At 41.8% G+C, this 14,073-nt stretch overlaps 1 protein-coding gene across 3 annotated transcripts; it reads left to right on the forward strand.

Moving 5' to 3' along the window:
- The first annotated feature begins 362 nt into the window (after positions 1-362).
- mogs (mannosyl-oligosaccharide glucosidase) lies at positions 363-8,113 on the forward strand. 3 transcript variants are annotated; one of them, XM_037079776.1, is made up of 5 exons: positions 363-474; positions 2,485-2,848; positions 3,645-3,868; positions 3,976-4,169; positions 5,235-8,113. In XM_037079776.1, exons 2-5 carry the CDS (start codon positions 2,500-2,502, stop codon positions 7,003-7,005), a joined length of 2,538 nt encoding a protein of 845 aa, XP_036935671.1. In that variant the 5' UTR covers positions 363-474; positions 2,485-2,499; the 3' UTR covers positions 7,006-8,113. The 3 variants fall into 3 exon arrangements, with proteins under 3 accessions (XP_036935671.1, XP_036935843.1, XP_036935759.1); XM_037079948.1 differs by lacking the exon at positions 363-474 and adding an exon at positions 612-699; XM_037079864.1 differs by lacking the exon at positions 363-474 and adding an exon at positions 681-804.
- The last annotated feature ends 5,960 nt before the right edge of the window (positions 8,114-14,073 follow it).

Raw genomic sequence — 14,073 nt, forward strand, 5'->3', positions numbered from 1 at the left:
GAGGGAATTTATGTTATATGGTTCATATTTTGAAACTGGTGGTGTAATTCACACACTCTTTCATGCATGCGGCTGTCCACTGTCGAATAGAGGCTATAATGTCAGTGTTTTGTATTACTATAGTCAATCTTTGTACTCTTGACATATTTTGGATCAGCAAACTGTTGACAACACACTCCCCTGCATAAGAACTTCATATTATATATTTCAATAAAATGACATATTTCCCTCTAAGATGTGATATTTGCATTTTTTTTTCATGATATTTATATATTCTTAAATGCATTTTGATATATTGTTATACATTTTTTTGTGTGTGTAGTAGTATGATGAGCAGGGCAGCAAGGGGGTTGATGACGTCACACACATACACTACGGAGCGAGGAACACGTCAGTGGTAACGAGTAGTAACCAGGAAGTAGCTAGCAAGCTAGCACCGGATAATGAGCAGCTGAGATTCGGGTATTTTGACAGGTCGGTAACTATTTGCTCAATGAACATTACGCTAGAACTGCGAGTTGACTCCATATTTCAACAGCCGACGACTATTCAAAGCCACGTTATACTGCGACAGCCGGTTTCGCTAAAAAAAAAAAAGCTAACGTTAGCATTACGACCCTAAAACTAGCGAAGTAGCGTGCTGCCTGGAGGGAACGTTGCATCGCCGGGGCGTAGCGGCGAGAACGGCATGTGTTCAGGGTAATAAACAGGTGTCTAGTGGTGGCTTATCACAGAATCCGGGCTCAGTTTATAAAATGTTCGGCGACGCATTAACGTCTTTTCTGCCATCACACACCACGCAAGGTTAGCGTTAACCTAAGCTAGGTGACGCGAACTGAACGTGCTCCTTCAGGGCTCACGGACGTATCTTCTAAACTCATGTGTCATTATGATCCAGAAAGAAGTCTATACTCGATACACTCGAGTTTTAATAGTGTTTTTCCTGATGCGAGGGTTAATGGAAAAAATCTACACTCAAAGCTAAAAACAGTCTAATACAACAGCGTTGCAAACAAATCCTCCTTCTTCGAATTGAACATGTTCAGATGTTTTAGTAGTGTGTAAAAAAAGGGCATAAGTGCTTTTTACATTTTGTCCACCTCATTTTACATCATTGATGCACCACACATGATTTCAGTCATAGTCATATATCTTTAAAACTGTTGCAACTTAAATGTAAGATTACAGTCTTAATGAGTTTAGTGCATGACATGATGACTGTTGTGGATAAACTGGTCACTGACTGTAACCACGGTTTAAAGTGTAAACAGAGAAGCTGTAAAACCTGTATTCCTGTTGGTGTTTTGGTTGGATAGCCAGGGCTGACTGATGGCTTTTTTTTAGGGGGGGAATTCAGATTGTTCAGTGTTTACAAACTATAAATTGTGAAGTGTTATCAATCAGATAATGTTGTGAGCAGGAGTTCCTGTGAGAGGATGTTGCATCAGAGCAGAAGTAGCACATTTTTAGATTAGTTTATATTATATTGGCAATGTGACACAAAAATTGGAGATACTGGTAACTGGAAAATGCTGAATAATCCATCTAGTCCTATCGGACACCTGCCTCTTTGTTGGAATAGCATAGCCTACACCCTGGACGAACCTTTTTGGTGCCTGTTTTTTGTTGTTGTTGCTCTAAATAAACTAGAATTTTGTGAACCTGTGTGTAATTTTTATTTAATCACGGAGTAGAGATCAAGAGCTGACCAACTAGCACTCAAGAAACTCAATTTCAAGTAGATCAAGTAGATCTTACAGAGCACAGGCACTAATTTACGATGATGTACAGTAATGTAAAAGATTTTAAAAATTAAACCATCAGATTGAAATACTGAATGGGTGTGATCATGGATTGAGATTCACGGTATGGTATCATCATGATAAAGCCAAAAACACTCATTATATGTGCGCCTCAAAGTGCTTTACAATATGTATGGCTTACAAGACCCTCTGTCTTCAGACTCTATTTAGATAAGGTGTGTTTTGTGTGTTTGTTTTTACTTAATTTTTTTTTATCCAGAGAGGAGAAACATGCAACTTTTTGTGAACCTGTTATGATTCGACTTTATTTTTGTGTTTTGGTGGTTCCGATATCTAGTCTACCTGGTAGTTTAGTCTATTTATGTGAGCGAGGGTAGATATAAATATGAATCTCTTGGTTTTTGCTAGGTGTACCTAATAAACTGGCAGATAAGTGTCAATGTCAACTGAGCAGACAGACAAATACTGTATTTAATACAACCCATCACAAGAGTCATAAAACACATCAGATAATAAATCCTCAAAATTTCTAATGGGAATGAAAAACTCAAGGTTGAGAGCTGTTGGCATTTCATTCAGTTCAAAAGATGTTAAGTACCTGAATTCTGCTAAAGTGCTGCATACGTTTGGGATATCAAATAGAATAATTATTGGATCTTGTCCTTTTGTACGGTACTGTTTACTATCAAGTAAAAATATTTTCCTCTTTTCAATTCTCCAGCTTCAGAAGAGCAGGATGGGCAGGCAGAGGAAGAGGGTGGTCACTGGTGAAGCTGCTCCCCCTCCAAGGAAGGATGAGAAGCCCTCTGCATTTCACCGCAAAGAAAAGAAAAAGAAAGTCGATATCGGCAAAGTCTTCATCAACATCTCCATTGGCCTCTGCATATTCAGCCTGATCTGGTTCTTTTATGCCCTCTACATGCGGACCAGTCTTGCCAAACGTGTGGTGACCCTGCACCCATCGCCTCCTGTCCTGGATGCCAACAGCAGCAGTGCCAGAGTTTCCCCGGAGAGGTTCTGGGGCTCATACAGGCCTCAGGTCTACTTTGGGATGAAAACCCGGAGTCCAAGGTCGATTGTGACAGGTAGGCTGACACGGTCAGAGTCAAGACTAAGCCATTTGTCAGTTAAATCTGTAGCAAAACAGTTAAACACAGAGTATGTTATTTCTGGTGCTAGGGGTCCCTCGATAAAAACATAAAACAAAAGACACAAGTACAATATAGTCTGAAATCACAATAAGATACAATATCGATTTAGTGCCATCCCTAACTCAGAATAAATATCATAACGTTTCAATGAGTTGCAATAAGCTAATACAGAAATATATAATACTGACAGACAGTTTGAAATTAGAAGACTTTTGTACGAATGTGAATATTATCCACAGTTTTCTGTTTTGTTTATACTGTTGTTGCTGTCAAGATCATACAAAGACAATTTAATAGGAATACCACAATAGAAATTCTGTTTGAGGATGGATTTCCATTTTTGTATTTAATCGTTTGCGTTCATAAAATACTTGCTTTGCTGCGTTAATCAAATCTGCAACATTTAATTGCTTTGGATCGGGGACAGGGTGGGAAACAAGCCCAGACACTCGTCAAATTCAAGTAATTTTGGCCATACTTCCTAGGACTGTCCAATTTGGATGACCAATATTGTTAATTAGTTGAAGACAGAGTGCACTACAGTTTCCAATAACAGTTAGTTAAAGCACTGCTGTTCTCAAAACCCAGTTGGCAGGATACATGCTGCACATAGCCAGTGAGTTTTGGGACTTACCTTTTGTGTGGCACTGTTGACTAGTTGTTTTTCAAATGATTCATTTGTGCATCTTTTGTGCTGCACAATTAATGGTAATTACTTTGGTTTGTGCAGGCATGATGTGGATGCGTCAGTTCTCAGACGTGGATGTAAACCTGAGGCACACATGTGAGCAAGGTGATCGACTGCAAGGCTACGGGTGGCTGATGCATGATGGGATCACCTTTGGCGTCCAGGAAATCCGAGACAACGATTTCACTCTAACCACAGAATTTGTCAAGAGGATGGGAGGGGATCATGGAGGAGACTGGACGTGGAGGATCACTGCCAAACAGCATGTGAGTGCTGACTCTTTTTTTTCTGTGGTGAAAATGTACCATTTATTAAAAACTACAGAAATAAGTTTAATTGCTTGTTATGTGTTATTTCTGTTTTTACCCACCAGAGCTCTGCACCTCAAGCTCCAGTCATCTCCCTGATGTTTTACGCAGCAGCAGACACACAGGGCTCACTGGAGGCTCATGTTGAGGAGAGAAACCGCCTTGCATCCATCACCGGTTTCTCAGAGGAGCTTGGTAACTTCAAGATCACCTTCAGAAAGCCAGTTACTGGGGAATTATCTAGTGCTAAATATGCCAGGTAAATGCATGAATACAGGAGTGACATTTAAGTCAGCAGCAGTTTCAAAGAGAATGATCAAGGACGAGGGAATATACTGTTGAATAACTGCCAGATATGCAGCAAAGAAAATTGACAATTAAGAATTGCCTGCAACCACTGACACAAAGAATATGGTGTTCTGAATCGTTTTAATGAATAGAATATAGTTTTAGTTTGCAGTGCTCATATGGGACACAAGTGAGGGGACAGGCTGTTTAAACTGCATATGTGCCAAAGATCCATGTTCAAATTCATGCATGTGGTGATGAATCACTAAATATTTTACAGAAGAAAAGCTCTATCTGTATTACCATAAAAGTTGCGCCTCTCTTGATTACCTGAATCAGTTGAGTGATCACTGATGTTAGTAGTGTGCTTAAAATAATGTCCAACCACTTGATGGCAGCAAAAGCAGGATTTTCAGCTTTTGTTTCATCAGTCAAATAAAACATCTAAGGAATTAAGTTTTCTTAATTCTAAAAGTTGTGGTACACATTATAGTAGGAGTAACTTATTGATATGGATGTAATGGTTGAAAAGCCAAAGAAAAGCAGAGCCTTTCCATAAGGTTTATAGTCTTTTCCTGCAACAGCACAGCTGTCATTTTATCATTGAAGGTGTTTATCCGCCTTCAGAAAGAACAGTCATCGCAGCATTTTTGTATTGACTGGATCAGAAGTCTCTGCTAGCAGCACTCACAGGGAGCACCGATATTTCACACTTTCATGAGGGCCAGAGAAGACCAGCATAGCATAACATTAAGGTACAGTATGCACTGATAGAAAGGATTAGAACTGTTCGGATTATGATCTATTGTAGGAAGATGGATGATGAGGAGTAAGTGGGAGCTTAAAGTTGGATTTTACTGTGACAACCTCTGAGTCATCAAAACAGTATGCTCCAGTTTCAGGTTATGACAAAGCATGCTAAGGCTTCACAAACATAGCTAGTGTAGTAAGATCACTTGTGTGTCATTAAATTCTCTCAGAGTACTCTCAGCGTTTGTGTGAGGTTTGCGTTAACAATAGTTCCTTCTCTTTTCAGTTACAACTATCTTCAGACTAAATCTCCTGGTTTGGAGAAGCTGACTGACATTGTGAAGCACAGTTTGAACCGCAGGTTTGTCTACAGCCCTCCCTCTGGTGAGAAAAGGCATTACATAGCTGTAGACACCTACAAGCCCCCTCACCACCCAAACCAGCAGAAATCCGCTGACACAAGGAAAGAGAGCGATTTTGTGGTTTACCAGGTGACTGTCCAGACACCGTTCCAGATCGAAGTTTTGTTTGAATCGGGGAGCTTTCACAACCGTCCTAACCAGCTTGTGGGATCCATCATGACTCAGGAGCTGGAGAAGCAGAAGGCTGAGTTTGACGCAAGGTTCGAGAAGACCTTTGGGCTTGAGAGCAAAGGTTTCAGCCCGGCACATGTTAAGTTTGGCAAGGCAGCGCTGAGCAACATGTTGGGTGGAATGGGCTACTTCTATGGCCAGTCAGTGGTACAGTCAGTCTACAATGAATACCCACTCTTGTACCCTGAAGGTGCTTTATTCACCGCTGTACCGTCACGCTCATTTTTTCCCAGAGGGTTCCTTTGGGATGAGGGCTTTCATCAGCTGTTGCTGAGCAAATGGGATCCCCAGGTTACAAGGGAGGCCATTGCCCACTGGATAGACCTGATCAATATCGAGGGCTGGATCCCCCGTGAGCAGATCCTCGGTGACGAGGCTCGCAGTAAAGTCCCAGCAGAGTTTGTTGTTCAGCATAATGAGAATGCCAACCCACCCACTCTTTTCTTAGCCCTTCAGGAACTTATTGAGCAGCTCTCTTCAAATCCAGAGAAGGTCGAATCTCAGCCGACCTTGCCTTTCCTGCGACGGCTCTTCCCAAGACTGAAAACCTGGTTTGAATGGTACAACACCACACAGAAAGGGCAGCGACCAAACTCTTATCGCTGGCGTGGACGCGACAAGGACACAAATCTTTTCCTCAATCCCAAAACGCTGACTTCTGGGCTGGATGACTACCCTCGGGCCTCACACCCGTCAGCAGATGAGCGCCATGTGGATTTACACTGCTGGATGGCTTTGTCCTCAGGCATCATGGCAAGTATAGCCCAGCTTCTAGGCGAGCCCCATCAGGACTATGAACTCTCCCATCAGGTGCTCAGTGACAACAACCTGCTGAATGAGCTCCACTGGTCAGAACAACTTCATGCTTTCAGTGACTGGGGGAACCACACCCACATGGTGGCCTTGCAGAAGGAGAAGGTTTACGTGCCTCCTGGACAACCTCGTCATCAGTTCCCCGTAGCGCGCCTTGTGCGCTCAGTCCTCCGGCCCCCCAAGCCGCAGTATGTTAACGCTTTGGGTTACGTCAGCCTGTTCCCTTTCTTACTGCACATTCTGTCACCGGACTCTCCCAAACTAGAGCATATCCTCCGTGACATGAGAGACTCTAACAAGCTATGGACACCCTATGGCCTGCGTTCTCTCTCCAAGGCCGATAAACTGTATATGCAGAGAAACACAGAACACGATGCCCCATACTGGAGGGGACCGATATGGATTAACATCAACTACTTGGCAGTCAGGGCCCTCCACCACTATAGCAACACAGAAGGGCCATACCAAGAGAAGGCCACTGCCCTTTATGAGGAACTCAGGACTAACATCATCAATAATGTTTATAGACAGTACATTGAAACAGGGTATATCTGGGAACAGTACAGTGACAGCAGCGGCAGGGGCCAAGGAAGCCACCCCTTCACTGGCTGGTCAGCACTAACAGTATTAATGATGGCTGAACAGTACTGACACTGTTGAATGCATCTCATCTTTTCTAAGATATTGGCCTTCATGTATCTGGATGCCATTAATACAACAACAAGAACAAGTGTCAAGACTAGAGCCCCCCAATACTGATATTAGTTTCATATTTTGTTTTTTGCAATGATCCTTCAAATCAAGTCAAATCAGCATGTTTTACAATATATATATGCTGACACACATTTTATTTATAGACGGCCAATAAATATTGGGCAAAAAAATTGGCCAATGGATATATTGGTCGGGCTCTAGCTAAAATATAGTAATATGCCGTCTGGTTGATAGAACTCCACTCAGCGTTGAAAAACTTAACTGCAAGAACCACCTCAAGAATAGCAATTTATGATCACATTTCCTCAATAAACCTTTAATTAGAATAGCAGGTTTCACACCGGTATTCTGAAGGGTTATTTTATACAAGTGCAGCTACCTTGTCTTCGCTGTATGCGGAGCCAAGCACAGTCTAGTGCTTCGGTTGAATACTTAAGATGCATTTAGAAGATACTTAATGAACTCGTATCCATCACAACTTCAGACACACGCAACTTCATTGCTTCCAGACCAGTGTTTTAATATGGAAATATCAAGACGGGTGATTACAGTGTTTTTCTTCAAGATGCAGGAAACACCTCAACCACCTCTCTGACGTGTGATGATGTATGTGAATAACTCTCATCAGATTTGCCGGTTTCTATCTTGGAAAATAATTGATTAAATGAGCCAATTGTGCGTTCACTTGAAGGCCATTACTCTTCGTTGTGCCATTTCTCTTCAATCCTGTGTCCTCAACTCTTTGTCTTAATGGTTTGTCATTTTGATATTTAATTGTTTGATCATTAAAGAAGTTCTGTACAGTCTTGCTGAACATTTCTAAAATTACTGCTTCTAAAAGCAGCCATATTTTGAATACACAGCCTTTGACTGGCAGGGAAATCAACACTGACTGTGAGATTGATTTGTTTTGCTAAGAACAATAAATGGTTTCAATATGTTTTTGTTATACTGTACTTTCTTTTGTAATATCCGTATGTTTCATTCATGTAAGCAAATGATTTATTGAATCTGAGCCTATAAAAATACTTTTTGCTCTTCTGTACTTGATGATTTGGTTTGTTGTTGTGGCTCAGACCCTAGCCTGTCTCACGGCATTCAGACTGTCGGTATAAGCCTACCTTTGGGCGCCTACTTCAGGTGATATTATTCTCTCTTTCCCAAATCCCAGATGCAATGGAAAACAACCTCTGTGATAGTAACTTACATGCTGAAATGGCAAGCTACCCTATCCCTAACATAAACAAGCTGATGATTGTTAAAAGACAGAGAAGCCTTAGCGTGAATCTGGATTGTTGCCGACGCTGTGAAGATAGATCATGCTATGTGAGACTACTCAGACCCCGACACTACTTCACAATGGTGGCTCGTAATTGAAGATTATTCTTCCACTACTCACGAGTTTCTGTGGGTGAAAGAATCAGTCGAGTCTCTCATAAATAGAACGGGCATCTCCGTAATCTTTCTCATACTGTAAATACACAACACATTGTGCCGAACTCCTGGCACTATGTAATTGCTTCTTCTTATTTATTTATTTATCCTCATTTGCACTAAATTGTCTCCTGTTTTTGTTGTGCTGTTGTTCCTATGTGCGGTGTGCTTGAGTGCTTTGAAAGGCGCCTTTAAATAATGCATTATTGTTGCTATTATTGTTATTAACGGTCTGCATGCGTAGGTTTTGATTGCGTCCCCTGACCATACCATAACTCGGATGCGAAGTATATTGTTGGATCACTAAAATTGCTCTTTTTCCCAGTAGGTGAAATGCCACTGTGGCTCATTTTTCTTGTATTTCTCAAATCCTTCCAGTACCTCTAAAAAGCCTTAGCGTGCATGTTGTGCAAAAAAAAAAAAAAAAATGTAATAAGCCTAAGATCTAACAGTGTATTTTAAGGGTATTTTAACCTCACACTCAGTGTACAGCTTTAATGGGAGGTATTCAAATGGTTCCTGCTATTGACATAAACTGCTGTTTTTCACGCATGTGAAGAATTAAAATTACAATACTTCTTCCATTCTTCACAAGCTCAGTACAGATGTCAGGAAACCTGTTGTCAGTCAAAGCAGACAGTAGCTTCAACAATCTGTGACCTTAAGTATAGCAGCCCTGTCCTCTTTCTTTTGTCAGATGGCACTGTTGAAGGCCTCTAGCTGACGTCAGTCTGCCTTTTTGCATGGTTTCCATGGAGCGCAGTTGCTGTGTGCTAGGTGCTTAATTAGCTAAAATCAAAAGGGATGGGGAGTACATAAATTCTTTTCACTCCTTGACATATGCTGGCATACATTCACACAGCAGAGCACACAGTGGCAATGTTCTTATTAATACTTTGACACCAAAATATAAAACGTGGGGAACTAAGAGCACTGATACGAGCTCTCAGTCAGTGTGCATGACCCACAGGGTTCCAACCTCTGCACTTGTATGAATCCTTTTGAATGGGCTGGATGTGTAGTTGTATAGTTGAAGGCTTAGCATGGTGCATTAAGGTTGCACGGCTAAAAATAGTGCCTCTATCAGTTAGCAGAACAGCAGATAGGCTGTGAAACCACAGATCGGTAGTTTCACCGTGTTTATTGGAAGATGCAGCATGTCCCTGTGGTTCTTCTATTCATGAAACAAGAAGATTGTGAAAATTAAGAGCAGCAAACACGAATAAACACAAAGTCCCTACCTGTGTGCATCTCATCATCATGTAGTATTTTTTCTGCATTGCAGAAGTTGACAAAATTGTACGATTGTTAATTAGCGTATGATGTATCAGTGTGTGATAATCGCCTTCAGGCCGTTTCGTGGGAGACGCAAGCTCATCATTTGACCCTTTGACCCGTTAACGCACGGCTCGGTATCAAGGGATTTCGACACAGATGAGCCATATCCCCTGCCTTTTTCGCTGTTTCTCTCAGAGGAAATGGATTCCACATCCCCTCAATGCAACTACAGTTGGAAATGCATTTATTTCTTTGAAGAGTGCGGACAATCTGTGTGACTAAAGCACTCACTGCGCAATCCATCCCCCTCACCCAAGACCCTTTTTTCACAGTGAGATGGGATAATAGCCAAACAGCATCAGAGCTAACTAATGTGACTGCATAATAAACAGATGAGTCAGGGAGTATTCATTTGCATATCATCCCAGCCTTATCAGAGCTTCTATATAGTGAATATTTTTGAGATTGCCTGCTGCCAATGAATTGGCTAGTGAGTGCGGTGAACATGGTGCGAATACGGTCTCCAAATGTCTGCTTCTCAGTGTTGAAATAGGATCTCTTTTTTTCACGATTGAAATCATTATACGTCCGCAGAGTAATTAAAAAAAGATGGGAAAAAAAAGTTGTCTAAGAGTTGTTGGAAATACCCCCCTTGTAGCGCTCACTCCTGTGCTGAATGTAATTACTGGGAACTTATGCTAGAGGGAGCTAATTAATAAGGCATTTGTGAGTGGGAAAAGAGGCTTTTTGAATACAGCTTAGCTATCATTTTACTTACAATGGAGAGCTACTTAGAATTAAAGCAGTATAAGTGGATAATTATGCTAATGGCTCAATTTGGATTTAAGATATGGTGGCAGGCTGTATTTCTAGATGATCACTTCTCCTGCATTACAGCCGCTCTCACACAGGTTTTTCTGTGCGCATGTGGGCTTGTATGTTCATAACATCTCACTTGAGATGTCAGATGTTTTGTCCTCAGGCCACATGATAATATGAGCGTGTGTGTGTGTGTGTGCGTGTGTGTGTGTGAGTGAGTTTGTGTGGCCTACTATGACACAAGATTTTTGCCTCCCATACAAACAAAGCAGGCTTTTGGGTAAACTGGCTATGAACTAATGCTCCTTGTGACGTGTGCATTGTTTTCCCCTGTCTTTGTGTATTCCTCAAGGCCTTGTGGCTATGACCTGTTTAATGTGTCATTTTTCATTAGCCCGCCGCATATTAATTTTCTGCGGAAACTCCAGCTTTGACATCACCGCCCTACCAGGACAGTGTAACAGTGTTTATTCTCCCTCACATCAGAACAGCGAGCCTTTCCCTCTCTCTATTTAATTCTGTTGCCATAAGCATCATCATCATCCACACTGGCCTAATTGCTGTTTATACTCAGATGTCTCTCTGTAAAATACCCTCCAGGATCCAGCATCTCTGGCTCTCTGTACCCTGCCTTTGCCCCCCAGAAGCTTGCTGTTGAGCACCAAACTTGCCTCAGCCAACATAGGTCTATGTATGTTATGTAAGGCCCACTATAAATAGGTTCACCCGGGATCTTTTGTCTTTACCTGATTCGCTCTTAGCCCAACAGTTTTTATTTCTGGAGAGAGCTGTGGAAGCTAGTGCAATGTAGAGCTGGCCGTTTCCATAGTTACTTTTGTTAGCTGCAAGCTCTTAACATTCTTCATCTGTTTCCTCACATGTCTGCTGTTAGCTATTTGTTTGAAACGGTTTGCATTGCACGTCCCCGTAATGACTGTACCTGCATCGATGAAGCAGTGACGGAGACAATGTTTTCTGATTATTAACATTCATATCTTTTACATGCTGCGGTGGCAATGGATTGGGGGAAAGAGCAACAAATAGAAATCAGTGTGGGTGCAGATGAGTCAGAGACTAGAATATGTAGACGTATTAACTTCTGTTGGTCAAAAGTACATGCAATTAGTCCCATGTTGCATGATAATGATTTAGTGTAGTAGATGTTATTGAGCTTCAGTCTAAGGGGGTTGTTTCTGCATCTGGTCAAGCAAATAACCTAGATGCTCGTAGTTAATCTGCTATTATCTGACGTCTGAAGGCATTCCTTAGTTTGAAAATAACATTTTTTTTAATCAGTTGTGATGTTGTAAGAAGCATGAAAAATCCACTGCTGTGTTTGCACAGATTCTCTCTTTAAAATGTCCAAGCAGTTAGGTAACAGCAGGTACAGTAGCTGGATCAGGCCCAAGAATTGGACTGTCAGAGTGCTGCAAGCATGGATCCAGCAGAGAAGAGGGCAAGGTGGGAGCCATGCAAGTGCAATGCGTGTGGAGGAGTCTGGGGGCACGGTTAAAGAAACACTGGGGCATTCCGCAATCACGATTGGAGAGCTGAATATGATTCTCACCCATCCCTGTTGGAGAACCAAAGAGTACAGGCGGCTGGGGACCAAAGTGGGCGAGTGCGAAAGTATTTTTGGATCGCACGGGAAACCTGCCACACCAACAGCAGCAGCAGCATCGGGGCCTGGTACCGGGCTTCCCTAACCCACTCCCACTCTCGGAGGAAGAGCAGGAGAGAGATGTTCCTTCAAAAGAAGAACCACGCTTCCGCTGCTTTTATTTTTCTTATTCGTTCTATTTTCCCTTCAATTGCCCAGTGTTTGAATGATGATGTAGTATATATAACTATGCAGAGCCCAACATGACAGAGAGAGAGAGAAAGGGAGAAAGAGGGAGAGAGAGAGAGAGAGAGAGAGAGAGAGAGAGAGAGAGAGAGAGAGAGAGAGAGAGAAAATAACGAACTTGGCAGCTGAGGCGAGTATCTTGTATTTATAGAAAGTCGTGTTTCCGGCAGAGGTTTCTGTGGTTTTAGCACTCCCAATCCATTTTTGCGGTGTCTTACAGGCCCTATTGTATCCAGGTTTAGATTGAAGATGTTCCCTCATCTAGCGCCTTGGGGGGAGATTTGACTGTGAGACATGTCAGAATGTGATTTGGGGGAGGCAGATGGATTTCTCCGGCTCTTGTGAAACCCTGGCTTTCGTGGGATTGCTCCGAAGAAAATCTGCTTTGCATCCACAAACTTAAAAAGGTATTAGTCAAAAGTACAACACAGCACTTGAGGCTGAATGTAAATACATGTATACATGCATTTCATTACTACATGGATGCAGGCAAAGCTGTAGCCTACCTTCTTTCTTTCTTTTTTTTTTTTTTAAATCTCAGTTTTTTTTGCATTTGCCTTGAAGATTCAGTTCGGTATTTCCTGCATAACCTCTCTAGATCATGGTAGGTTTTAAGTGCTTTTTTGTTTCAAATAGCAATGGCAGCCTCTGCATCTCAGTGGATTTCCTGGTATGGATCAGGTTCTTCTATTATTTACTCTCAAACAGTGTGGGCTGCACAGTTAGTTGACAGAATGCCAAGGCATTGAGACTTTGAGGAGCTACTGTACATCAAGTGAGATGCATTTCATTTTGAAGACAGAGTTTTGGAGCGCTAAATCATCATCTTGTGTGCTGTTGAGTAGTAATGTGGATGTAACACTTCAGTTCTTATGAAGACAAACGTTAGTCTGGGTTTCAAATGGTTAAGGTCTGAGAAAAAGTGTTGGAGTTATAAGGTCCTCTAAATTAAAAATTTTCTTTACAAATCCATCGATGAACAGAAACCGGCCAAAGATTTTCAATAGCAGCTGAAAGTCCTCCACTTATTTGATTTAGCTGACAGGAGTTGTGCAATCTGCTTTTCAGAATAAAAGCAATAATGGTATGAATGAGAATAACTAATGATTATTCCTGCTGAATGGCCACTGGTCACCTCTGGGCCCTGGCTGAGACTTGAGGTCTCATGCTCAAGGTCTTAATCCAAAAACTAACATGACCTGATCCCACATTAGATCTAATACAGTCCATTGATGCGCCTTAGTCAATAGATTGACTGCTGCAGAGTTCTGCAAAATCAACACGTCACAGCTTGTAGATTTCTTCCTTAGATGTGTATCTGAAAAGTGCAGTGTCTTGTTAAAAATCTAAATATGGCGAGAGACGACTCGGTTTGTCAATATTAGATAGATTAGTTTATGATGGTCAGAACCACAGCTCTTCTTTTTACAACACTACTGAACACTGAAGAGTGATATAAAAAATAAAAATGAGAAAATATAGAACAGACATTACTGTCCACCCGAGCCTTCATCTTGCAGGCAGCGATCTTAGAGGGCAGTCACTCCTCGCTGCCTCTTCAACTCCATCAGGCACCCACCTGTAAGCAGAACTCCCACACCCTGTCCAAGAGAGAACCTGAAAATAAC

The sequence above is a fragment of the Acanthopagrus latus genome, chromosome 1 (genome assembly GCF_904848185.1).
Source record: "Acanthopagrus latus isolate v.2019 chromosome 1, fAcaLat1.1, whole genome shotgun sequence".
Classification (NCBI taxonomy): Eukaryota; Metazoa; Chordata; class Actinopteri; order Spariformes; family Sparidae; genus Acanthopagrus; species Acanthopagrus latus.

Coding starts and splice junctions, on each gene's coding strand:
- mogs (XM_037079776.1), top strand. CDS start 2,500: ATGGGCAGGCAGAGGAAGAGGGTGGTCACTGGTGAAGCTGCTCCCCCT. Junction 3,869..3,975: donor GGATCACTGCCAAACAGCAT/GTGAGTGCTGAC, acceptor TTTACCCACCAG/AGCTCTGCACCTCAAGCTCC. Junction 4,170..5,234: donor TCTAGTGCTAAATATGCCAG/GTAAATGCATGA, acceptor TTCTCTTTTCAG/TTACAACTATCTTCAGACTA.